The 25125-nt window shown below is 39.4% G+C and overlaps 1 protein-coding gene across 8 annotated transcripts in view; it reads left to right on the top strand.

Moving 5' to 3' along the window:
* Positions 1-1579: 1579 nt before the first annotated feature.
* Positions 1580-25125, top strand: part of DDHD1 (DDHD domain containing 1) — a 66146-nt gene continuing 42600 nt past the window's right edge. For 3 of the 8 annotated variants that reach the window (XM_027554126.1, XM_027554124.1, XM_027554123.1), the window contains exons 1-3: positions 1581-2619; positions 20677-20850; positions 21488-21508. In XM_027554126.1, coding sequence (XP_027409927.1) covers positions 1773-2619; positions 20677-20850; positions 21488-21508 — 1042 coding nt within the window. In that variant the 5' untranslated portion in view covers positions 1581-1772. Of the gene's footprint in view, positions 2620-20676; positions 20851-21487; positions 21509-25125 lie in introns of all 8 variants that reach the window. The other 5 variants (XM_027554128.1, XM_027554125.1, XM_027554121.1 and 2 more) reach the window with 4 other exon arrangements.

The following is a 25125-nucleotide window of genomic DNA, read 5'->3' as shown; positions in this document are numbered from 1 at the left end:
TGACACACAGGGGTACTCAGAAAGCAACATAAACAGAAACAAGTGCTCTGATCTTACATGCTCTGAGTCAGGGCTGCAATGTCCAGCTGGTTTTTCATTGTGCAAGATTATCCAGCCAAGGGCACAAATTGGGGCAGATACCTTTCGTATGTTCTATTTACCAAGCCATGAACCCCAACAGTACTTTGTATCTGCCCATGGGAAACAATGCCATTTTTAAAGAGAATTTAAATTATCTTTTAAATAATTAAAATGTCCTTTAAATAATGACAGGTTAGATCTCAAGGGCAAGAAAAAATTCTCTATCAGTCTGATTCCACCACAGATGGAGGTGGGGGTAGGGGGAAGAAACTGAATATTGGGACTTCCCTGGCAATCCAGTGGTTAGGACTTCACCTTCCAATGCAGGGGTTGCAGGTTCAATTCCTGGTCAGGGAACTAAGATCCAACATTCCTCAAGGCCAAAAAAAACAAAACATAAAATAGGAGCAATGAGTAACAAATTCCATAAATGGTGCACACCAAAAAATCTTAAAACAAAAAGTTGAATATTGTCTGATCTTGAGAATACTGATGTTGGAGATTGTTTTTCTCTGGATTCTCAACACAGGGTGATTGGCTTTATAAGCATTTTTTTTTTTTTTTTGTAGTGTCAAAGAATCACGTAGGGGAGCTTCAGCATTCAGCCTGTTCCAGAAAATGAGCCACAGAATCAGAGATGCATAGATAACAGGAAGAAAACTTGAAGGTTACAGAATCACATTGCTATGAGACTTTTTTCAAGAGATCACTTAGTCCAATAATTACTTAATCTTACAGATGAGGAAACCAGAAAAATGGAGGTTAAGTAACTAGCCCTAGCTAGTTATCAAAACTAATTCTAGAACCTGACTTTCTGGTTTTCGATTTAGTAATCTATCGTAACTGGCTGGACTTGACATTATTATAATCAACATTGTGCATCCACTGTGGGAGAGATTGAGACATACAGACTTGGTCTCCAACAGGGGCCTCACGAGGTTGAGAAAACAGGAAATAAGTATTGAAAGACAATAATACCAGACGGCATATGAAAGCAGATCTAGACCTGGGTTTGAGTGGGAGTGGAGACGCCACATTAGGAATCAGTGGGCAAGGAATGGAGTGTCCTCGCGTGGGCCAATTCTGAAGGGACCAGAGCCAGGTGGCTGATAGGGTCCACCCAGGGCTGCAGGCAGGCCTAAGGTCACAGAAGCAGTGTCAGGAGAATCCAATTTCCCGGGGCCCTCTCAAAGGGTAGCTTAAGCCTTGGCTCATGACCCAGATTGCAAGGATGAATCCGGTAAAGCTTCTCCACACCTGGGCTCTGACCCGCAGAAGGGCGGGGGCCGAGGCAGCAGCACCGCAGGGAAATGGGAGCGGAGGGGAGGAGAATTGAAAAATCCTGAGCTGACCGGGATCCCACGGCGGGAGAAGCAACCGGCGCCGCGCCTGCCCTGTGCGGGTTGAGAAGGGGTTTCCGGGACGGCGCGCGCGGCCGGCGGGGCGGGGCCCAGGGGCAAGCACCGCCTACGTCGGGCTGCGTGACAATGGGGCGGGCGGCGGCACGCGGCTGCGGAGGTTGGGGGACTCAGGGTGGGTGGAGCCGCCGCTGCCTCTACCGCCGCAGCCCCCTTCGGGATTTGAAAGATTAAAAACTCCGGGTGGAGAGGGCCGCGACGTTGAATGTGTGGCGGAAGCGTTGGGGACCACGGCTCGGCGCCGAGCCGGGCGGCCGGCGGCGTCTCCACAGCATGAATTACCCGGGCCATGGGTCTCCGCGGAGCTCCGAGCGTAACGGCGGCCGGGGCGGCGACGGCGCCGCCTGGGAGCTGGGCTCGGACACGGAACCCGCGTTCGGGGGCAGCGTCTGCCGCTTCGACCACCTGCCAGTCGGGGAGCCTGGCGATGACGAGGTGCCCCTGGCCCTGCTGCGCGGGGAGCCCGGGCTGCACTTGGCGCCGGGAGCGGAGGACCACAACCATCACCTGGCGCTGGACCCCTGCCTCAGTGACGATAACTATGACTTCAGCTCGGCCGAGTCGGGCTCCTCGCTGCGCTACTACAGCGAGGGCGAGAGTGGAGGCGGCGGCAGCTCCTCGTCGCTGCACCCGCCTCAGCAGCCGCTGGTCCCGTCGAACTCGGGGGGCGGCGGGGCGGCTGGAGGAGGCCCCGGTGAGAGGAAGCGCACCCGGCCCGGCGGCGCGGCCGCCCGGCACAGATACGAGGTGGTGACGGAGCTGGGCCCGGAGGAGGTGCGCTGGTTCTACAAGGAGGACAAGAAGACCTGGAAGCCCTTCATCGGCTACGACTCGCTCCGCATCGAGCTTGCCTTCCGAACGCTACTGCAGGCCACGGGGGCCCGAGCCCGGGCCCAAGACCCGGACGGCGACCATGTGTGCGGCCCGGCCTCACCCGCGGGTCCGGCCTCCAGCTCCGTGGAGGACGAAGACGAGGACCGCGTCTGCGGCTTCTGCCCGCGCATTGCGGGGCACGGGCGCGAGATGGAGGAGCTGGTGAACATCGAGCGGGTGTGTGTGCGGGGCGGCCTCTACGAGGTGGATGTGACCCAAGGAGAATGCTACCCGGTGTACTGGAACCGTGAGTAGCCGGCCGGGGGAGGGAGCGGGACGGGCTGCCTCTGCAGGGGCCGACACGCACCCGGGTGGGTTTGGAACTTAACTGCGGGGAGAGCGAGGCGCGTGAGGCCTGGCGATTGGTCCGAACAGGATGGAGACCGTGCAGGCAAGCGCCGGCAGGTGAAGGATAAAGCGAGCAGATGGCAAAAGCCCAGTCGCCTGGGGTCAGAAGGAGAGGATACTGCCGAGGTAGCGCCTCCTGGGTAAGCCGGGTGCTGCAGCCATCCCCTGGAGGTGATCCAGGAATGGATGGCCAACCCGAGAGGTTTAATTTCGTGATTCCTACCTGAGCTTTGTCCATCCAGGGATCTGATTCGGTCTCATTTACCCTGCACTGCTTATGATTTAAATACCGGTTTGGCTTCTGGACTGGAAATGTTTGAGAGAATCTGAATAACGGTTCCGTTATGGATTTGGGAAAGAAAATCAATCCCTGGCGGGAAGGGAAGGGATAGAGGTTGTTCTCACCGGTACGTTCAGGAGAGGTGGAAAAGCACTGCTCGAAGCAGTTGTGACAAGTGGGTCCGCTCACACTCTATGTGGAATACTCATATTTCTCTCCCAGGTCCTTGCTTACGTATTTTCATTTTTGCCTCTTAACCTTGAAAAGTTACAAGGCTTGGGCCTTGGTTTTTCTCATCTGTAAAATAGGGATAATTGTATCTGTGTCGTAGGGTTGTTACGGAAATTAAATGAGGTAATATGCTTAAGGGCCTGGGAACTGTGTTTGGCACACATGTGACTAGTAAGTCCTTATTCCTTAGATAACAATGCAGTTAGGTTTGCAATTAGATTAAGGAGGAAGACGGTCAGAAATATCCGCCATTGCATGTAACATGTTTTATATGTAAAATAAATATTCGATGGTACATAAGCTATTGGCGCCCAGTAATTTGTAATATATAGCTGTAATTTTTATGGGCCCAGTGCCCTAGGTCAGATGTCTTCCTTCACTGTCACTAGCCTTAGGTCTTCCATACACCTTATAACATTCTGCCTTGTATTAATTACATGTATTGATGACTTAGCTTCTTTTCTGTATGTTTAGCATCTAATGGGGAAAATCCATCATCTTTATCTTCATGTTCTCATTGAGCCTAGTGCAGAAAATTTTTTAAAAACAGATATTGAATTGTATATTGTGATTCTAATGTTAAAATATTCACATGTTAAGCATGAGTCACTAAGACAGCAATTACAACACGTATCAAATCACCAAATAAAACAAGCATAGCAGGAAATTCAGTTTCTTACTTCCCTTTGATGACATTGAAGGCATTTGTTACCACTTTCATAAAGCCAGATTCATCTAGGACCCACCATGTCACTCACTCACTTCTTTTAATTATAAGCTCACAGAGGACAAGATATGCTTGCATTCACTCATTCGTTCATCTTTTTCCTTTTTACCAGTATTTGTGCACCACACAGTACTCTTGTGAAGGCAATAGGAAAGGTGGAAGAAAGGACAGTCCTTACCTTTGAGGAGCTTCCCACTAAGTCTTTTTCTTCAAATGACCTAGACATCATGATAGATTTTTATCTTTTGAAGACAGAAGGACAAGGACTTATTGGAGTCAGAAAGTGGGATAAATGCAGGGCATTCTTGGAGAGGGGGCTGGAAACCAAGAGATGAATCTTACTCTTTTAGGTCAACTGAAGTATAGTTACCAAGAATACTGTGTGCTCTTTTGATTTATGATAAGATTGTTAATGCTTGCATAGTGCTTGACTGTCTACAAAGCGACTTTTCGCATTCATTATTTCATAGTGATAGCAAATGAGTGCTAATGTCTTTATATGAAGAAGCAGAGTTCAGCGAAGTTAATGAACTTGTCCAAGGTCACCCAGCTGGAACGTGGTAAAACAGAAAGGCATTCCAGCTAGATGGGATAACATGTGCAGTGATACAGAAGCATGAAACTGCATGGCATTTTGAAGAAACTAGGCCTGTACCTGCAGGGGTCAAAACACAGAGCCTAGCTTTGGAATTTGACCACCACAGAGATAGAGGTGTTTGATCAGAGACGAGAGTTTGTGAAGGAAGCCCCTGCCTTGTGAGTGCTACGTTTAGGAGAGTAGCTAGAAAAGGAGGAGGGCGGATTTGCAGTGCTCAGGAATTTGGACTTTACCCTGTTGAGCGTCAGGGAACCAAACCCTTGAAGGCTGTCTATTTCTTAAGTGACTAGGGACCACATAAAGGCTGAATTGGACAGGTAGAGAAGATCATTAGAATGCTAGTGTCATAAATCGAGCAACAGTAAGGGCCTACAAAAATTAACCTGAAAGGAAAAGTGGTCTTAGTCCTCTCAAATCATCTTTCCTAGATCAGATCACCAGTAGACTAGTTATAGCTTATAAATTAATTTTTGTTTGGCATAACAGCAACACTTATTTTGACTCAATTTTTGCATTTTCTAGATAGCTTTCTGCAAGATACAATCCAGTATGTGTCCCAAGGCTTAATATTATTTACGACGAAAATGCAATAGTGCTTTTTGTCCATGATTTACTACTTCTCACAAAATCCCATGTAACTTCCTTCTAATTGGTTTTTCAGGTCTCGGTGTATTATTATATAAGTTTTCACACTGTCTAAGGAGAGTTCAATCCCACTATGATTTCTTCAGCCTTTTCAAATGGAAAAATTTATAAATTTTGCAGCTTTTGACCTTTCTCTTATTTTACTTTTTAAACCTTTCTGGAAATTTTCTGACCACTGATAAAAAGTTTTAAAAAGTCCAGTAAGTTCCTACATACCATGGTGATAGGATTCCAGTGACTTTTGTGACCTAATTGAGTCACTTTATCTGGGTATTGAAGCCAATAAGTTAGCTATAAAGAAAGCTGTTAATTTATTTTCACTCTTCCTTTCTGATAGATAAAATTTGAACCAATTTGGAGTACATGAATTGGAAGGGGAATAGAAGTTTTGTCTACCATAGCTTAGAAGCCCATATTATTACATGTGAAAAGAAGTATTACTTATAGGAAGCTTATTTTTGTTTTATTGACTGTTTAGATGTTTTTCTGACTGCATGTGGACCTTTTAGATAAAAATTGATCATTGCTGAGTAATGGCTGAGTAAACTCCCTCACTCCCCATGTTTTAACTAAGCTCTTTGTAGCCTCTTTATAGGCTTGTTTTGAGAATTATTATAACATGCTTAGAACAATGGTGGCGCAAGCACTAGGTGTTAACTGTATCTGTGTGGATCTAAGAAAGCAATATTGGAGAAGGCAGTGGCACCCCACTCCAGTACTCTTGCCTGGAAAATCCCATGGATGGAGGAGCCTAGTACGCTGCAGTCCATGGGGTTGCTAAGAGTCAGACACGACTGAGCGACTTCACTTTCACTTTTCACTTTCATGCATTGGAGAAGGAAATGGCAACCCACTCCAGTGTTCTTGCCTGGAGAATCCCAGGGATGGGGGAGCCTGGTGGGCTGCCGTCTATGGGGTCGCACAGAGTCGGACACGACTGAAGTGACTTAGCAAGAAAGCAATATACCTTACTTGTAGAAACTTTTGGTTAGTAAGACTGGGTATTCAAATTGTTAAGTTTGTTTTCACTGGTCTTTACCTCATCACAGGTGAAAATTTTTTTAATTTAAAAATCATTTATTGTTAATCAGCTACCGCAATACAAAATAAAAAGTTTAAAGAAAAAAAAGGAAAAAAATCTTTTGAATTCTCATCTTCAGATTATCTGGAAAAAGAAAGATGTAAGTTGCTATGAACCTGGCATCTCAATTAAATTCTGATTATTTTTTAATTTTTATTGGAGTATAATTGCTTTAGCGTGTTATGTTAGTTTCTACTGCACAGCAAAGTGAGTCAGCTGTACATATATGTATATGTATATCCTATAAATGTGTGTCAGGAATAATAGCAGGAAAGTGGCCAAAGCATTTAGTAGTAGTTATGGGAAGGCATTTAGAACATCATAGAGATTTTTGATGAGTTAAGAATAGTTTTAAAGCAATTCTGGTAGCAGTGATGTGTGCAGCATGCACTAGGGAATATATATTACTAATTTCCATTCACTAACTAAAGTTATTTTAATTGACCAAATGTTTTTATGAATGTGTAGTTTCCAGAAACAGTTATTAATTATAAGCCACAGCTTCCCTTACCCCACCCTCCCCTCTTTTTCTGTACTTATAAGACCTACATGCATTATTATCCTAAACCATTTGTAGTTTCAGATACTTCAGAAATTAATCGGTCTTTATGATACATTGAAGAGAAAATATTATTATCCCAATAAAAAGGTAGAAAAATTAGGGCTTTTTCTGCAAGTACCCAAATTATATGGTGTTTATTAATTTGGCACAGCTGTAACCGTCTTTTAGGTCTTTTTTATTTAAGGGTTAATAACCTTGATAAGTAATAATCCTTTATGAAGCACACGGCATCATGAGAAAGTAAAAAGAGTCCAAGCTGTTAGAAGGTAATCTTTCTTGATCAGTTTCTGCCTCCAGTAAAGCAGAACTATAGGGACTAGACACGCCTGACTCTGAAAAACTATCAGAGAATTGCATTATCTCCCACTCGTTCAGCCTGGAAAGCAGCCTTGGGTATCATTGGAATTCTATTTGTTCAGGTTTTTAGAACCCTGGCAAAAGTCTTCTGAGAGCTCCATTCCAGATTAAGCCTGCTTTAGACCATTTTTCAATGACCTACTGAAACAGCACAAAGATAATGAATGAATAGTGGGTGACTTGTACGGAGGGCAGAACTTGGCACTACCCGATGGAGGCATTCAGGACTTTTCTTTCCCTTTGCACTATGCCATTAGTTTAAAAACTGATATCAGCTATTGATCCACCTTGTTTGTGTACAGCTCAAATGTGATATTGCATGTTCTGCAAGTTACTTTATATAAATGTTCAGAGTGATTAGTATGTTTTTCTTTCTTCCATCTGTCATCACCGTCTTCTCTTCTTTCTTCCTTTACTATTTTGCCCTTGAAAAGACTTTTTGTACTCTTTGTTCTCCCAAATTATATCTTCCCTAGTGGCTCAAACAGTAAAGACTCTGCCTGTGATTCAGGAGATGCAGGTTCAATCCCTGGGTTAGGAAGATCCCCTGGAGAAGGACATGGCAGCCCTCTCCAGTATTCTTGCCTGGAGAATCCCATGGACAGAAGAGCCTGGTGGGCTACAATCCGTGGGGTCCCAAATCTCTTCCAAATTGTATTTCCTGGGTCTTTTATCCTCACATCACACCCTCTAATTTCTGTTTTGCTAAGATCTTTGATGTCTGAAACCCTAGGGCTGATTCTTTTCTGTAGAGAACAAGGAAAAGCTGGATATGCTGTGGTGATCGTGAAATCCTCTGAGAATTACGGTCACTGGGTGAGAAGAGCAGGGGCATTAAAAGGAGAGAGGGAAATGCAGCCTGTGTTCACAGGAAGCCTAAGATGAAGATTACTGGCAGAAGAGATGCGGAGGGCAGGCAGTTCCAGAACCCCTGATTGTTGGGGAATCTGATCCAAGACCTTTATCTTTTCATGAGTCTGATGAAATTTAAACTGTGCCCTTTATCAAGAAGAACTTCAACACTGACGAAAGGTATAGATACAGTCTCTTCTTTTTTTGCCACAATATATTCCTAAAAGCTCAGTTAAAAAGTAAAACAGAGAAAAACATTTTTATAGCCACTGTATATAACCTACAATTCTACTTTTTGAGTTTGCCTTGGTAAAGGGAGATTGTGCTTAAAAAAAGATGTTGAATCACTGACAGAAGAGTGGATTAATGGGATGAAAAGCATAATGCAGATACTTTTTTATATCCCTGATTTAGGGGACAGGTGAAATTCAAAGTGGTGAAAAGTAGAAATTGCTTGTGCCAGAGAACTAAGGGAAGTTGGTAGAAATATTGATACAGGCATATAAAATTCTATATTGTTGTATTCTATATTCTGTATTGCTTTCTAATTTTGCCAGATTACCATACATAAGAATAAACTATACAATCATTAATATTTGTTCTAAACACTTGTTACATTTAGCTATATAGGTAATCTTTATATTTATTACACTTGTATAGTCAAATAAACTCTCTTGACTGACTATTGGAGGCAAGGCTGGCCTTTGGAAATTATAATGTTAGTAGTATTTCTGTACCCCAGGACCTCAGATATCTGGACTCTAAGAAATATAAATTCCATCTGAATAGATGGCTTTTCCAAATAGCCATCTATTGAGAGTTAAGCTTTTATTTGCAAAAGTATAATTTTAACTGTGTGAATGGAAAACTCTAATATTACTCTTCCCTCTTTGGCTACTTCTTAGAGAACCATCATTCTGAACATTGATGCAGATAGTCCTTGGGAAACATGATACAGAACAAAGAACTGGATGAACTGTGCTAAAACATAAGATTCTAAATCACATGTCATAGAAGGAGCTGCAAAAATAACTTTAGGTGAAGTACAAGGAACAGAGTTGAAATTACTTCTGAGCCTTGATATACATAGATAAATGCAATCTCGCATTGTATTTTACTACTTACTACAGATGATCAACTTTCAGTTAATATTTTAGACACGAGTGCATTATTTTCTTCTTATTCTATAGAATTGCTAATAGGCAGGTCCCTCAGGTGTATCTCATTTCTACCTGATTCACCTAGGATAGATCGTCAGGAAAGTTTGCATTTTAACAACCAACACATTTTAATGTTAAGTACCCCCTGGTGGCTCAGATGGTAAAGAATCTGCCTACAGTGCGGGAGATCCCTGGTTCAGGAGATCCCTGGTTCGATCCCTATGCTGGGAAGATCCCCTGGAGAATAGAATGGCAACCCACTCCAATATTCTTGCCTGGAGAATCCCATGGACAGAGGAGCCTGGTGGGCTACAGTCCATAGGGTCAAAAAGAGTTGGACACGACTGAGCAACTAACACACACAAACCATTTATTCCACTGAACTCTGGGAGTTGGTGATGGACCAGGAGGCCTGGCGTGCTGCAGTCCATGGGGTTGCAAAGAGTCAGACACGACAGAGCAACTGAACTATTAAACTTAACTGTTATACTAATTAAGACATAAGAAATATATTCTTTAAAACCCCTATGGCCTTGTTTCTTAAAAGAAGCAAATAGTATTTAAGGTATAATTATATTGTCCAGAGTTTCTTACCCCTGTGAAATGGATTTAAACTCAGTGAGTCATAAATATTAACAGTAGCTTTTGCCTAAATTAAATTAGTATTCTTAATGTAATTGTTACTTTCAGGTGGGATCCCCAATGTGTTTTGAGGTTTTAGGTATTTCTTTCATATGGTAGAATTTTTTATGATTGCTCGCAACTAATGAAATTTTGGAGTTGCAACATTTGTAGCCAAGCTAAATGATGATTAGGACAGTGACTGTTTAGTCACCTTTGTCCTACAGTATTCCTCTAGAACATAGTTCCTGTCTAGTGAATGAGCAAGTGTTCAAGTATTAGAATGGAAGGCAGCGTCTTGTTATTTAGTTCTTAATTTACTACTTTTCATTCTATTTACCAATTAAACATAATTAGTTTCATACATAATGTTTTTACTCTGTCACCCATGTTTTGAGAAAGTTTGTTAACTTTAATATTGATTTTAATGTGAATTATCTCATATATGTACAAAAGTCTAGATTACATAACCAACAATTAGTATTCTCCCTTGCTTAGCTTATTAAACATTACAGGTATAATCAAAATCTCGTCTGTGACATCTCCCATTCCCTTTTCTTCAGTCCAAAAATAATCCCTCTCCCAAATTTGTGGTTTATTCTCTATGAAACATCAGAAATAGCAGGTGCAGGTAGCAGCCACCGTCCCTAGGACTGAGATAGAGCACCCAAGGAAAAGGCCGTTACCGCTCAGTGCTGAGATTCTGACCCAGAGAGTGTGGCAGCGGTCTCATGTGCTGCCCCTCTGGGACTGCTGGAGATCACCAGTGCTGGGGGAAGGCTTCCTTTGGAACTCGCCACAGGCTGCCTGCAGGGGTGTAGGAGAAGTAGTTCAAGGGAGGTGCCTGGCAGGTGATATTCCACCGTGGAACTACCTGGAGAGTTGTGGTCCTGGCTGAAGCTGACCGTGGGAAGGTGCCACTGCTGTTAGCACCTGGGCGCTGCTAAAAAATACAGTCCACACACTGTAAGAATTCAGAAGGTGAGCACACTGAAACCAGAGAGAAACCCCTTCCTCTTCTGTTACAAAGGACAGTTTGGTAGAAGTAGTTCATCAATATGTTAGCCACATAATGGTTTAAGTGGGCCTCTGTGGGGTTGATCTGAGACCCTAGCCATCATTTACAGCATTAATTCTATGAAAAGTATATTCAGAGTGTATAGTACTGGATAGTAGGTTTACAACAAGCCGTACTAAATGACAACATATTTTTCTTAATCTTCCACCTCTTCGTTTTCTAGCCTCGTCTCTCATATCTCCTTCACTTTTCCTTGTGTCTTCTACTTTTCTTATCTCTCTTGTCCTTGCTTATCTCTTTTTCCACTGAATAGCAGCACTCTGCCATTCCTATTTTCCCTTACTCTGTGACCTCCTTCCTCTTTAAGTTCTGTGTGGTCAAATTTTCCCTGGAAGTTTCTAGAGTCATGAATTATAGGCATGCTTTGGACCCTAAGTGGGTAAAGCTGTAAGGACATAGCTAAGCTGGAGGAAAAGTGCCAAGACTTTCTGTCTGTGCATATCATACATTGAGGAGTACAATACGGGTTGAAATAGTTCTTGAAAATAGTCCTTTAGGAATCTTATAATTGTTCCGTCTGCCTTCTGGTATAAGTGTAGCTTTTTAATACATAAAATGTTTATTGCCAGAATTCCTCTACCCACACATAAGAGAGTCACTCAGGCTTGCTTAATGAAGTGTTCATAGTGGAAAATGTGCCTTGCAATTGTTTTCTTGTCAAGGAAGACCCACATTTTTTCTTTTGGGTCCAGTAAAGACCTGCCTTTTATCATGATTACCTAAGAGTTATAATCACCTGGTTGTTTTCTTCCAGGCAAGTGGTCATGATAAGTACTAATCTTTATATTAAGTTTAAATTGACTCTTGATAAGTGTTGTTATAAATGAAACATAATACCTTTGTTAATCTAGTTATAGCCTATTAATCCATTAGCCCTTTGAAAAATTTGTCTCTGATCCCTGGCTATGTATCTAGGTCTTTCTATTCCATTAACTACTAAGTGAAGTGACATTTTAAGTATATATCTGTGCAAGTCCCTATCAGCATGAGGTTCTACTGCTTACGATTTTTAAAAGCCAGAATAACAGTGGCTTTAAACACAAAAGGGTCCGTTTCTCTAAAACAGAGGCTATACCTAAAAGAAGTATAGATACCTAGAGTTCAGAGCTATGTGGCAGCTCCACTGTAATTGGGAATGGAGGTCCCTTCTGCTACTCAGCTTTTCATTTGTGACTTGATCTAAGAGAGCTTCAGAAGCTCAAGACATAGGAAGCAGAAAAGATAAGAGGGGAAGGTCAAAGAGCTATACCACCAGTAAACTCTGCTGTATCCTATCACCCAGATTCAATCACATGACCAAACCCAGTTGCCCAAGAAAACTAGAAATAGTCTTTTTATTGAGCATACTACTGCCCTGGATAAATTGGTGTTCTGCTACAAGAAAGAGAGAGAGAATAGATATAGGATAGGCATCTAGCAGTTTCTTCCAAAATATGTGATCTTTTTTTTTTTTTTTTTTTTGCTGAAGATATAAAGATTCTCCTGAGAATAAAAGAGATTATAAGGAATCAGTTCATGTAATTAGGGAAGTTGGCAAGTCTAGAATCTGCAGAGATGTCCCAATTCAAATCCATAGGCCAACTGGCCACTGTTAAAACCAGGAAGAGCCAGTATCCCTGTTCAAAGATCACCAAAAAGAAGAACTTAATATTCCAGCTTGGTGGCTGTCAGATAGAATTCCTTCTTATTTGAGGGAGGGTGAGCCTTTTGTTCTAGTCAGGCCTTCAACTGACTGGATGAGGCTGCCTACCTGCATTATGAAGGTCAGTCTCCTTTCCTCAAGTCTATGGATTGAAATGTTAATCTCACCCAAAAACATCCTCATGTTGACATGTACAGACTGCTGTATTTAAGATAGATAACCAGCAAGGACCTACTGAATAGCACAGGGAAATCTCAATATTCTGTAATAACCTAAATGGGAAAGGAGTTTATAAAAGAATAGATAGATGTGTACGTATAACTGATTCACTTTGTTGTACACCTGAAACTATCACAACATTGCTAACAAACTGTACTCAAATATGAAATATAAATAAATAAAAACGAAAACACCTTCACAGAAACACCCAGAACATTTGACCAAATATCTGGGTACCTTTTGGCCCAGTCACGTTGATGCCTAAGATTAACCACACCAGGACTTTCCTAGTGGTCCAGTGGTTAAGAATCCTCCTGTCAATATGGGGGACAGGTTCAATCCCTGGTCCGGGGAGATTCCACATGATATGGGGCGACTATGCCCATATGCCACAACTACTGAACTCAAACTGTAGAGCTTGCGTGTTTGCAACTACTGAGCCTAAGTGCCCTAGAGCCCATGCTCTGCAATAAGAAAAGCCAGTGCAATGAGAAGCCTGAACACCACAACTAGGGGAGCTAGCCCCTGCTTGCTGCAACTAGAGAAAGCCCATACACAGCAACAAAGACCCAGCACAGCCAAAAATAAATATAAATAAGTAAATTTTTTTTTAATTTAAAAAGATTAATTACACTGAATATAAAACTGTGCATGCTCAATCGTGTCCAACTCTGCAGCCCCATGGACTGTAGCCCGCCAGGCTCCTCTGTCCATGGAATTCCCAGGCAAGAATACTGAAGTGGGATTCCTACGCCAGGGGATCTTCCCAACCCAGGGATTGAACCCACATCTTTGCATCTGCTGCATTGGCAAGTGTATTCTTTACCACTAGCACCATCTGGGAACCCTCGATATAAAACTAAAACCATGTATATATAGACATGCCAAACATTATCAGTTCATTTCAGTCACTCAGTTGTGTCCAACTCTTTGCGACCCCATGGACTGCAGCACACCAGGCTTCCCTGTCCATCACCAACTCCCGGAGCTTCCTCAAACTCATATCTATTGAGTCGATGATGCCATCCAACCATCTCATCCTCTGTCATCCCCTTCTCCTCCTATCTTCAATCTTTCCCAGCATCAGGGTCTTTTCCAGTGAGTCAGTTCTTTGTATCAGGTAGCCGAAGTGTTGGAGTTTCAGCTTAAGCATCAGTCCTTCCAATGAATATTCAAGACTGATTTCCTTCAAGATTGACTGATTTGATCTCCTTGCAGTCCAAGGGGCTCTCAAGAGTCTTCTCCAACACCACAGTTCAAAAGCATCAATTCTTCGGTGTTCAGCTCTCTTATAGACCAACTCTCACACCCATACGTGACTACTGGAAAAACCATAGCTTTGACTATACAGACCTTTGTTGGCAAAGTATTGCCTCTGCTTTATAAATGCTGTCTAGATTGGTCATAGCTTTTCTTCCAAGGAGCAAACATCTTTTAATTTCATGGCTGCAGTCAACATCTGCAGTGATTTTGGAGCCCAAAAAAATAAAGTCTGTCATTGTTTCCATTGTTTCTTCATTTGTTTGCCATGAAGTGATGGGACCGGATGCCATGATCTTTATTTTTTGAATGTTGAGTTCTAAGCCAGCTTTTTCACTCTCCTCTTTCACTTTCATCAAGAGGCTCTTTAGTTCTTCTTCGTGTTCTGCCATAAGGGTGGTGTCATCTGCGTATCTGACGCCAAACATTATAGACGTTTATAATGTAGAAGGAGAAAGTTCCTTATAGTCCCACTTCCCCAAGATACCTGTTAATAATAGCTTAGGGTATTTTTCTCCACTTATTTTCAGTACATTTACCAATGTATACTTTTATAAAACAGGATTATACTATTTATAACTGTATATGCACATGCACAAATATATATGCATGTAGTATTATGATTTAATTTTTCATTTAAATTTGAGACGTTATTCCATGTCTTCTGAATATTATTTCACTATGGATTATTATCCATTCATATTTTGATGTATTTAATGAATATTTTTAATACCTACTGAGCCAAGCATCATTTATATATTCAATCATCTGTTGGTAGAAATTATAGGTCATTTTGTTTGATTTTATTTGTTTTCTATTATAAAATGAGATAAATGCCTTTGTAGTATATATTAGGCATTTTTGTAAGAGTTTCTATAAAGTGTATTTCTAGAATTGGTCTATAAAAGATACATGTGTTTTTAGGTTTTAAAAAGTACTGCTAGGCCAGAGTTTTTCAGTCTCAGCATTATTGACATTTTGGGCCAGATAACTCATTGTTGCACCTTAGGTTGGGGGTAGCTGTTCTCTTTACCAACATCCCCTGGCCTAGATACCAGTAGTACCACACCCCAAAACCTGATGAGTAAGGGGTGAATTTGAGGGTGACTTAGAAGATAAATAGTACTCATTGTGTGTCCAATCATAGTTGTAAGGCACATATAAAGAGGAGACATCCTGGATGATCCCAGATTTCTGTCTTGCTGCTGCTGCTGCTGCTAAGTCACTTCAGTTGTGTCCGACTCTGTGCAACCCCAGAGACAGCAGGTCACCAGGTGACCTGCTAAATACTGTCAGTACACCACTTGTCATGATACGGAATAGAGATGGAATAACAGATTTGTATTCTGTTTTGTTTCTTCCAGGAACTTCCTGTGTCCCATGGCTTTTTGTGATTCTGGTAGCTATTAATTGTTCTACTAGGAGTCGTTTGGAGAAGGCAATGGCACCCCACTCCAGTACTCTTGCCTGGAAAATCCCATGGACAGAGGAGCCTGGAAGGCTGCAGTCCATGGGGTCGCTGAGGGTCGGACACGACTGAGCGACTTCACTTTCACTTTTCACTTTCATGCATTGGAGAAGGCAATGGCAACCCACTCCAGTGTTCTTGCCTGGAGAATCCCAGGGACGGGGCAGCCTGGTGGGCTACCGTCTCTGGGGTCGCACAGAGTCGGACACGACTGAAGCGACTTAGCAGCAGCAGGAGTCGTCTAATTGGCAGTTGAATGTTTGAGTTTAGAGTTTGAGACAGAGGCCTGAACCAAAAAGATGTAGTACTTGACCACATATTGGTGGAATTTAAAGCTTAGGTGTAAAGCTCCTAAAATATCCATCCAGAAGAATAAATGCTTAGATTTATTAGGCTTAAGAGGAGAAAAGTTTGGGGATGTAGATGTGTGCTAAAATTTGTTTTACTCTTTTTGACTCTGCTTTTTAACTTCCATGTTTTTTATGGAGAAGCATGTTTGGCTCTGGTTTGTAAGTCTTATTATAGCCTAGCAGTGTAAAATTTCCCAAATTATTTCTTTTAAAATTACAGCTGAATAGACTGAATTTCTTATTTAGGGAGAGAGCTAAAAAGGGACTTCTCCTGTTTAAGAATATAGGTTGCATTGTATGGTAGAGAGTTTGAATGAACTTTGGAGTCAAACTTTGGTTGGAATCTTGGTTCTCATAATACTTAACAGTGTGCCTCTAAGCAAATTATTTAGGTTCACTGAGACTCATTTTACGCATTTGTAAAACTGGGGACATCATTGCTATCTTTAAGATTAAGTGAGATGAGCTTATGGATCTGGAGGATAATGGAAGCTATCCAAATGTTAATCTCCACACATTTTCCCCAAAAGCCACATACATTTAAACCATACATAGGTGACACATCCAACATTACTACAGGATGGACGATACCATAAATTTTAAGTTAGCTGTAATTAAAGAAACAGCAAGTTACAACAGCTCTTGTTACTGCTATAAACCTCTGAATCTGGAGAGTGCAGCAAGGAGAGGCTTAGGTCAGTTCAGTCTCTCTGTCATGCCCATCTTTTGCGTTTGCTGCATTGGCAAGTGTATTCTTTACCACTAGCGCCATCTGGGAAGCCCCAATATAAAATTAAAACCATGTATATATATAGACATGCCAAACATTATCAGTTCAGTTCAGTCGCTCAGTCGTGTCTGACTCTTTCTGGCCCCATGGACTGCAACACGCCAGGCTTCCCTGTCCATCACCAGCTCCCAGAGCTTGCTCAAACTCAGGTCCATCGAGTCAGTGATGCCATCCAGCCATCTCATCCTCTGTCATCCCCTTCTCCTCCTGCCCCCAATCCCTCCCAGCATCAGGGTCTTCTCAAATGAGTCAGCTCTTCACATGAGGTGGCCAAAGTATTGGAGTTTCGGCTTCAACATCAGTCCTTCCAATGAACACCCAGGACTGATCGCCTTTAGGATAGACTGGTTGGATCTCTTTGCAGTCCAAGGGACTCTCAAGAGTCTTCTCCAACACCACAGTTCAAAAGCATCAATTCTTCTGCATTCAGCTTTCTTTATAGTTCAACTCTCATTTCCATACATGACTACTGGAAAAACCATAGCTTTGACTATACAGACCTTTGTTGGAAAAGTCTCTGCTTTTTAAGAGACAGTGAAAGAAGAGAGATCAGAGGTTAAAATGAAGCAGAAAACCACTCACAGAAAGAAAATGTCCCCCACACATCAAGCAAAATATGACCATAGACTTGAAGCTTGGTAATTAATAACACTTAACTGTGAAGAAAGCTGAGCACCGAAGAATTGATGCTTTTGAACTGTGGTGTTGGAGAAGACTCTTGAGAGTCCCTTGGACTGCAAGGATATCCAACCAGTCCATTCTAAAGGAGGTCAGTCCTGGGTGTTCTTTGGAAGGAATGATGCTGAAGCTGAAACTCCAATACTTTGGTCATCTCATACAAAGAGTTTACTCATGGGAAAAGACTCTGATGCTGGGAGGGATTGGGGGCAGGAGGAAAAGGGGACGACAGAGGATGAGATGGCTGGACGGCATCACCGACTTGATGGAAGTGAGTCTGAGTGAACTCCGGGAGTTGGTGATGGGCAGGGAGGCCTGGTGTGCTGCGATTCATGGGGTTGCAAAGAGTCGGACACGACTGAGCGGCTGAACTCAACTGAACTGTGAACTGAACTGTAGGGAGGGTGTGTGAAAGCGAGAGGGACAGAAATAGCAGCATCAGAGAAACATTGCAGGTGGGAGAGGAGAAAAGGATACTGCGCTTTGGAGCTGTGACAATAAGAGGAAAGAAGTAAGGAGAAAATGAAGGGTCCTGGAGAAATGAAAGAAAAACAAGAAACACCAGTCCAGTCTTCACTTAACCACTGCCACCCCTGCCACCACTATAGGAGCTGCTCTTAATAATGTGCAGCAGCAGACACTCTGAAACTAAGAAGTCTGTCCCTAAAATACTCACGAACAGAAATAAATGCCATACAAAGCTACTGCAAGAGGAATGCAGGAAGTGTGAATCAGTACATTTCCACTGATTATAGTTCTTCCCCAAAAAGCAAACACAAAACAAGAGAGACCGTACATGTAACACTCCAACCAAATGTTCTGAAATTTATGGGCATACTAATAGGGACATTAATGAAAGTTATGTTGATGTAAGGGGCACTGATAAAAGAAAGGAAAACAACCAAAAGAATGAAAATGAGATGAAAGAAGTGAAAAGCTTCAGAGAGAAAGTCCTTAAAATACAATATAGGCAAAGGAAGCCCCAGTGTGTTTATAACTAGATTGACTGCAGAAGAAATCAGTGGAACAGAACTAAATATTAAACCATAGTCCAAGGAAACTTTTAAGAAATAAGAGGAAAACTGAAATCTACAAATTAAAAGGACCCACCTTGGCAGACAGATCCAAAACAATGAACTTTGAGACATAGACTGTTAGACTTTAGAGACTAGAAAAACTGTTTTAGATTTTGAAGGTAAATTTTTTTCTGGACCCTAGGTGGGGGAAAAAAACTCATATTACTAATTTAAAAATTAGATTTGCATCTGACTTCTCTAGAAATGATATACAAAGGAAGGCTGCAGTGAAACAGCATTTTTTAAAACTCAAGGAAGCACAGTTCAAGCTTGCCAACCTGTCCTTCAAGTATAGAGGCTATAGAAAAACAATGAGAATCTAATAGATTATAGATCCAAGACTAAAACAGTGGTGGGGATATGGGTACAATTGTTATATGTAAGTGAGTCAGGAGACAAAGGAAAAATAGAATAAGATCATTCCCTATTGTAAATAGTAAGTGGGAATTTTGGATATCATTTAAAATGGACACACTGCATAGTAAAGGTTTGAGTAAACAAAAAAGGGATTTAGGACGCTCAAAAATGCATAAATAAACACATGAATGTGTAAAAGTCACCACTAGAACCAAAAATGCAAATATTCCTGAATACCAAAGGAAGACTTTTTTGAAAAGCAAAATCATCAACTGGAGAAAGAGTTGAAATAATAAAAATGGTGATTATAGACAAATATTTCAAACATACCAGTTATATCAATAAGCATAAGTGGGTTTAACTCACGTGTCAAAAGAAAAACACATCTAAAATAGTGAAAAAGGTTAAAAATAAAGAGATGTGCAAAAACATCACAGGAATATGGAAACAATAAGAAAGCAGTTGTAATCTTGATAGACAAAGTAGAATCTAGTAAAAAAAAAAATCATCAAACACAGCAGTGTACTTTATGTTAAAACCCCATAATTCTCAATGAATTTATATTTTTGAATATCCACCAAATACAGCAAACACCTGACTATTGCAGAATTGCTACAGGAGAATAAAGGATAATGCAAGAAAAAATAGAAACACATAATATTTAGTACATGTACTAATGTACTGATGTACTTTTATACCAGTACATCAGTCTGGTATAAGTGATTCATGATCATCTAATAAATTTTCTGTTTCAAAGTAGAAATTGGCCATTGGTTTCTTTTAACGGGAATGGGAAATGATATTTAGAGATCACAATCTTCATATCAGAATTGCTCACTTAAACAGGGTTGGTCTTTCTTTTCTAAGTCTTTTCAGTACACAAAGGATATATATGTATTTTTTTTTAAGAGAAAATATACATTGTTTCATGCTGACATTTTTAGTTGAAATTTAAAATACAGGTTTATTTCTTTCACTTTTATATTTGTATTTCTTTTTACTTTTGCTAGAAAATCTTAGTTTCTAATGATATTAACAAGATTAATTATTCATCTTAATACCTGCACTTTGAAATTAACAATACCAATATTACTACAATCATTAGCAATTAGTATAGCTACTGCAAAAGGTTTAAGATGTATTTGGAGTTCCTTCTGTCCATAGGGTTATATCCTAATATATATATACAAATTATTGTCTTTTGAATCCACTTGAAGTAATTTTTCTATGTGTAGTTAAACCACCAACTCTCTTTATTTTTAGGCTTTTGTTGTTTTGCTTTGCTTTTGGGTTTTTTTTATTAAGGAATTCAGGATAACTTAGATGACAGTCATGGTTTATAAATAACAACTAAAAGTATTAAGTTTTGGAGATAGTGTTTAATCAAAAAAGCGTTCAGTTTTTCAAAAAAAATTTTCTCAATTTTTTCCTGAAATGGGTGAGGAACTTATTGTAATTAACAGTTTCATTTGTTTCTGTATGCTCACTGGGAGCCCTTGATCTCTAAAGCAGCCCTAAAGAATGTACCACACTACTACAATATACTATTTCTAAACTATTTGTGGGTATTGATCTCAAGTATTTTCTAAGACATTCGAATTATCAATAGAGTCTTGCATGAAGTTTGTCAACCACTTGGCCTACTGATTTGGTTACTTGGGGCCTCAGTTATATAGATAACTGCTCCTCTCCCTTTCTAACATCAGGTAACTTTTATGTTTAATATTTAATACAAGTAAAATTATATGTTGTAAAAAAATTATATACTATGGCTTGAAATCTGAAATTTAAAACTTTAAATGATTCTATTGGGTCACAAAAGTCTGTTTTTGCCATAGCAGTAGCAAAATATAAACTTGTAGTTATTATGTCACTTCTTGGGAGGTTGGATCATAAAGCATAATTCTGTGGTTTCTCTTTTCAGAGTCTGATAAAATACCAGTAATGCGTGGACAGTGGTTTATTGATGGTACCTGGCAGCCACTAGAAGAAGAAGAAAGTAATTTAATTGAGCAAGAACATCTTAGCCGTTTTAGAGGACAGCAGATGCAGGAAAGTTTTGATATTGAAGTGTCGAAACCCATAGATGGAAAAGATGGTAAGACCAATTAATACATTTAATATGTTTTATAAACAAGTAAGTTATTGACAAAACTTAGAGTGGCTCCTAAGTTTGAAATAGTAATTCAGAAGTGTTAAAATGTATATGATTTCTGGTTATTTCAAACATTTGATTGTTATTTTAGAACAAAAATTGCTATAAATTTCTCAACTATTTCCATTTTACTTAACATGTACTTTCACTGATATGACACTAACATGATTTACCGTAAATGTACAAATTGTTGTAATATACTTTATGAATTAGTCCTTTTGAGTAGCTTTTTAGTTACGAAAGAAAATTGAACTTATAAAAAAATCCCTTGTTATTCTACTGAAAGAGTACTTTTGCTAATATTTTAATGTTGGTTCTCCTGAAGTTTAAAAAAGCTTTAATTTCCTTTGTGTAAGTCCTGTCTAGCTGTCTTGATATTGATAACCATATCAATTTTTAATTTGAAACAATCTACTCCTTATATTTCCTTATTCAGCATTTGGATTTTCTTTTTTTTGACAATAGTTTAAAATACTTATATACTAGCCAAGATGATCATGTTTCATTATGTGTCTGATCTTGAGTAAAATTCAAAATGTGTGGTCAAGTTAAAAATACTTCTATTGTTCATTTACTGCAGGCAGTGGGATCAACTATTCTGGTGAGTATAACAGTATAGGTAGATTAGAATTTTTAGATTTCTCTTTGTTTAACTAAAAGTGTTTCTTCATCCATGTTTGCCTTTGTTTGGGAAGTTTCTTGGCAAGCCCTACTTAAGCGAGTAAATTAGACTATGAATTAGTGACTTTTCTCCCTCCCCTTGTAAAACATCTATAAAGCAGAAAAATTCAATTATTGATCAAGTAATTCACAGGATCCAGCTTGGAAGAAATGAATTATGTAGTTGGAAGTAATTGTTTATATAACATCAGTTCAGTTCAGTCACTCAGTCATGTCCAATTCTTTGCAACCCCATGGACTGCAGCACGCCAGGCTTCCCTGTCTTTCACCATCTCCCAGAGCTTGCTCAAACTCATGTCCATTAACAATAAGCTTAAAATTGGGTGTTTTTTATATCTTTAAAACTCTACATAACTGAGGAAAATGCTGGCTTCTAAGTAAATCGGTGATTAAATCTAAGAAATGTTTATTATATGCCAGATACCATACTCTAGGAATTTTAAATATTTCATTTTCCTAATCCCTAGAGTCAAATATGTTCTTATTTCACTGTAAAATTCAAGCTCAAGGTTCTTAAATATCAGTATATAAGAACAGCTCAGTGTCTATAAGGCAGAGCTGTGTCTACATTCCTGAAGACTGCCATAAAGACAATACTTTGATTAAAGCACAAATATCAAATTTTGTATATGTCTGATCTTTTATTGGTGACTGACATGTTTTAGAACTTCTCATCACCATTCTAAATAGTCACAAAAACCTACTTCATAGTATTTGAACGGCTGAACTTTTTTCATAATTTCATATCTATTGCAAAAGACTGAATTCTAGATTTTTTCCTTTCTATTAATTCTCCTTAAGTCTTCTCTCAAAAATGGCAATTCACCTTAACAACCCAGTTTATACTCCCAGATTCTTTACTATTAATGCATGGGAAAAACCCAAGAGCTTCAAGGGAGAAAAGGATGAGTATGAAAAATAAAAATGAGTATATTGTCCCCCTTTCTCATACTACGTTCAAAGCATTTTTTTTCCACTTGCTAATTCGCCCTGTGGAAGTTAGTCATTAGCTCTGTTTGATCTCTAGATCCCATCTACTTGGAATCTGAAATGTTAAATGGAGCAGCATACTCAAATTTTCTTCAAAGTGCTCTAATTTTATGAGCCAGTCATTTAAGTCTGATAAAAGAACATGGTTTATTTGTATGAAAAAATTTTTCAGCATGTCTTTGGGCTTGTCAATCTAGGATATTACTGTATTTTTTGATAGCTTTAAAGATACAGATTGGGTGGTAAAATTCTAATTAGTAATAATAGAAAATTGTTAAAGTATAGAACACTTTGGTATTGTAATCTTTCAAATTGATGATCTTTTGAGGTTCATTAGAAGAAAAATTGATTTTTTTAATATATTGTGACATAAAACATCAGGATGTTTTATTATCAACAAAGTTCAATTCATTGTATGTACTGTTGTCATGAATTTCCAGCCATTTTGTTATTCAGTATTACATAGAACATACATTTATGTATTAAAATGTGACTTTTGACTTTGAAGATTATGGGAAATTCTGTAGTACATTTGAAAATTATCACTGGTCTTGAGGAAAGAACATTTGCTGTCCAAAAAGCTAGGTTGTTGGAAAAATAACTCAAATTTGCAATACAAAAATAAAAAAGTATTATCTTTTGATTATTTTGCTTCTTACCTTTAAGTTTCTGAAATTTCCTATTTTATTAATTTTAGGGGGAAAATAGTTTTTCCACTTAAATTTTCTTATTGTACCTAAGTAAAGCCTTGACTCTTCATATTGCTAGAAGATTTTGAAGATTCTTTGTGCAAATAGTACTATGCTCATTACTTTTGTAAAAAAAAAAAAAACACAGGGTTTTGTCCTTCAAGGAGTTTTAAACCACTGGGGATGACAAAGCCTGCAGATGAGAAGTTACAGAGAATAAATACAAGATAACAAAGTAGACAGTGCATATTATACATTCTTGAAAAAGAGATATAGAATTGGCAATCACAGTGCAGTGGAGTTACTCAAATGAGACTTTCTGAGAAAGTATCATATTTAATAATTTAAAATTTAAAAAAAAAAACCTATTCAGGAACTCTTTTTAAGTTCTCTGGGGAATTCCTAAGAAGCTTAACAGAGTTCTTGCCTTGAAGTGAAAGTGAAAGTCCCTCAGTCGTGTCCAGCTCTTTTTGACCCCATGGACTATACAGTCGATGGAATTCTCCAGGCCAGAATACTGGAGTAGGTAGCCTTTCCCTTCTCCAGGGGATCTTTCCAACCCAGGGATCAAACCCAGGTCTCTCTGCATAAAGCAGATTCTTCACCAGCTGAGCCACAAGGAAAGTCCCTCTTTCCTTGAAGGACATTCAAATAAAATCTTAATTCCTTTTCCTTCTGACCTTATCTGTATCTTGGTTAGTGTAGTTATTGACACAAATACACTGAATATATTTATTATCTTCTTATTAATTATCCTACTAATCTTAAACACTGAATTAAATTGAAGTTTAGCATAACTTATTTATCTTTCAAAGAAAGATAAACCCCCCAAAGTATAATCGTATTTTGTGGTTTAAATTTCATTTTCTCTGAGTTAAAAAATGATTCTCTTCCAACCCCACCTCCGAGGCTAGGATACATTTATCTGGCAGCCTAACAAATGAAAGCTAGAAGTTCACTGGGGATTAAAGTTATTGTAGAGTTAGTGTTAGTTGCTCAGTTACGTCCAACTCTTTGCAACCCCATGGACTGTAGCCCACCAGGCTCCTCTGTCTGTGGAATTGCCAGGCAAGAATACTGGAATGGGTTACCATTTCCTTCTGGGGATCTTCCCAACCCAGGGATTGAACCCTGGTCTCCTGCCTTACAGGCAGGTTCTTTACCATCTGAGCCACCAGGGAAGTGCTTGAGTCATAAAATAAAGGCAGGGCTTCAAATAAGTTACTTTGTAAATATTTAAAAGTCCTAGAGTAGTATCTCCCTCATTTTATAATTTATCTATCCAAGCAGTAATCAGTAAAAAATGGTTGAACTAAATGAATTAGTCCTACAACTGCTCTGGTCAAAAACTGTATAACCTCAATCCAATTACAAGAAAACATCAGACAAATTCAAATTGAGGAACATTTTACAAAATAACTCACTAGTATTCTTTGGAAATGTCAACGTCATAATTAACCGGATGGAGTCAGGATACTTTTAATAGTGTTTATCAAATCACCATAATGTAAACTTTAAATTTCTTATAATTTTGTCAATTGTACCTCAGTAAAGCTGAAAAAAAAATTTTTTTAAGTGTCAAAGCCATGGAAGACAAGGAAAGATTAAAGAATTCATCACAATTTAGAGGAAACTAAGGAAACATAGCATCAAAATGCAACATGGTATCTTGGATTGGATCCAAAGACAGAAAAGGACTTTAGTAGAAAAGCTGGAAAATTCTGAATAAAGTCAGTATTTTAGCTGATAGTATTATATCAACCTTAATTTCTTAGTTTTGATCATTGTACTGTATAGTTACGCTAACATTAGGAGAAGCTGGATGAAGGATATATATGATAGTGATAACTCTCTGTAC

Source organism: Bos indicus x Bos taurus, chromosome 10, assembly GCF_003369695.1.
Source record: "Bos indicus x Bos taurus breed Angus x Brahman F1 hybrid chromosome 10, Bos_hybrid_MaternalHap_v2.0, whole genome shotgun sequence".
NCBI classification, from domain to species: Eukaryota; Metazoa; Chordata; class Mammalia; order Artiodactyla; family Bovidae; genus Bos; species Bos indicus x Bos taurus.
The sequence above is the reverse complement of the archived record's forward strand: the minus strand, read 5'-3'. Positions and strand labels throughout refer to the sequence as shown.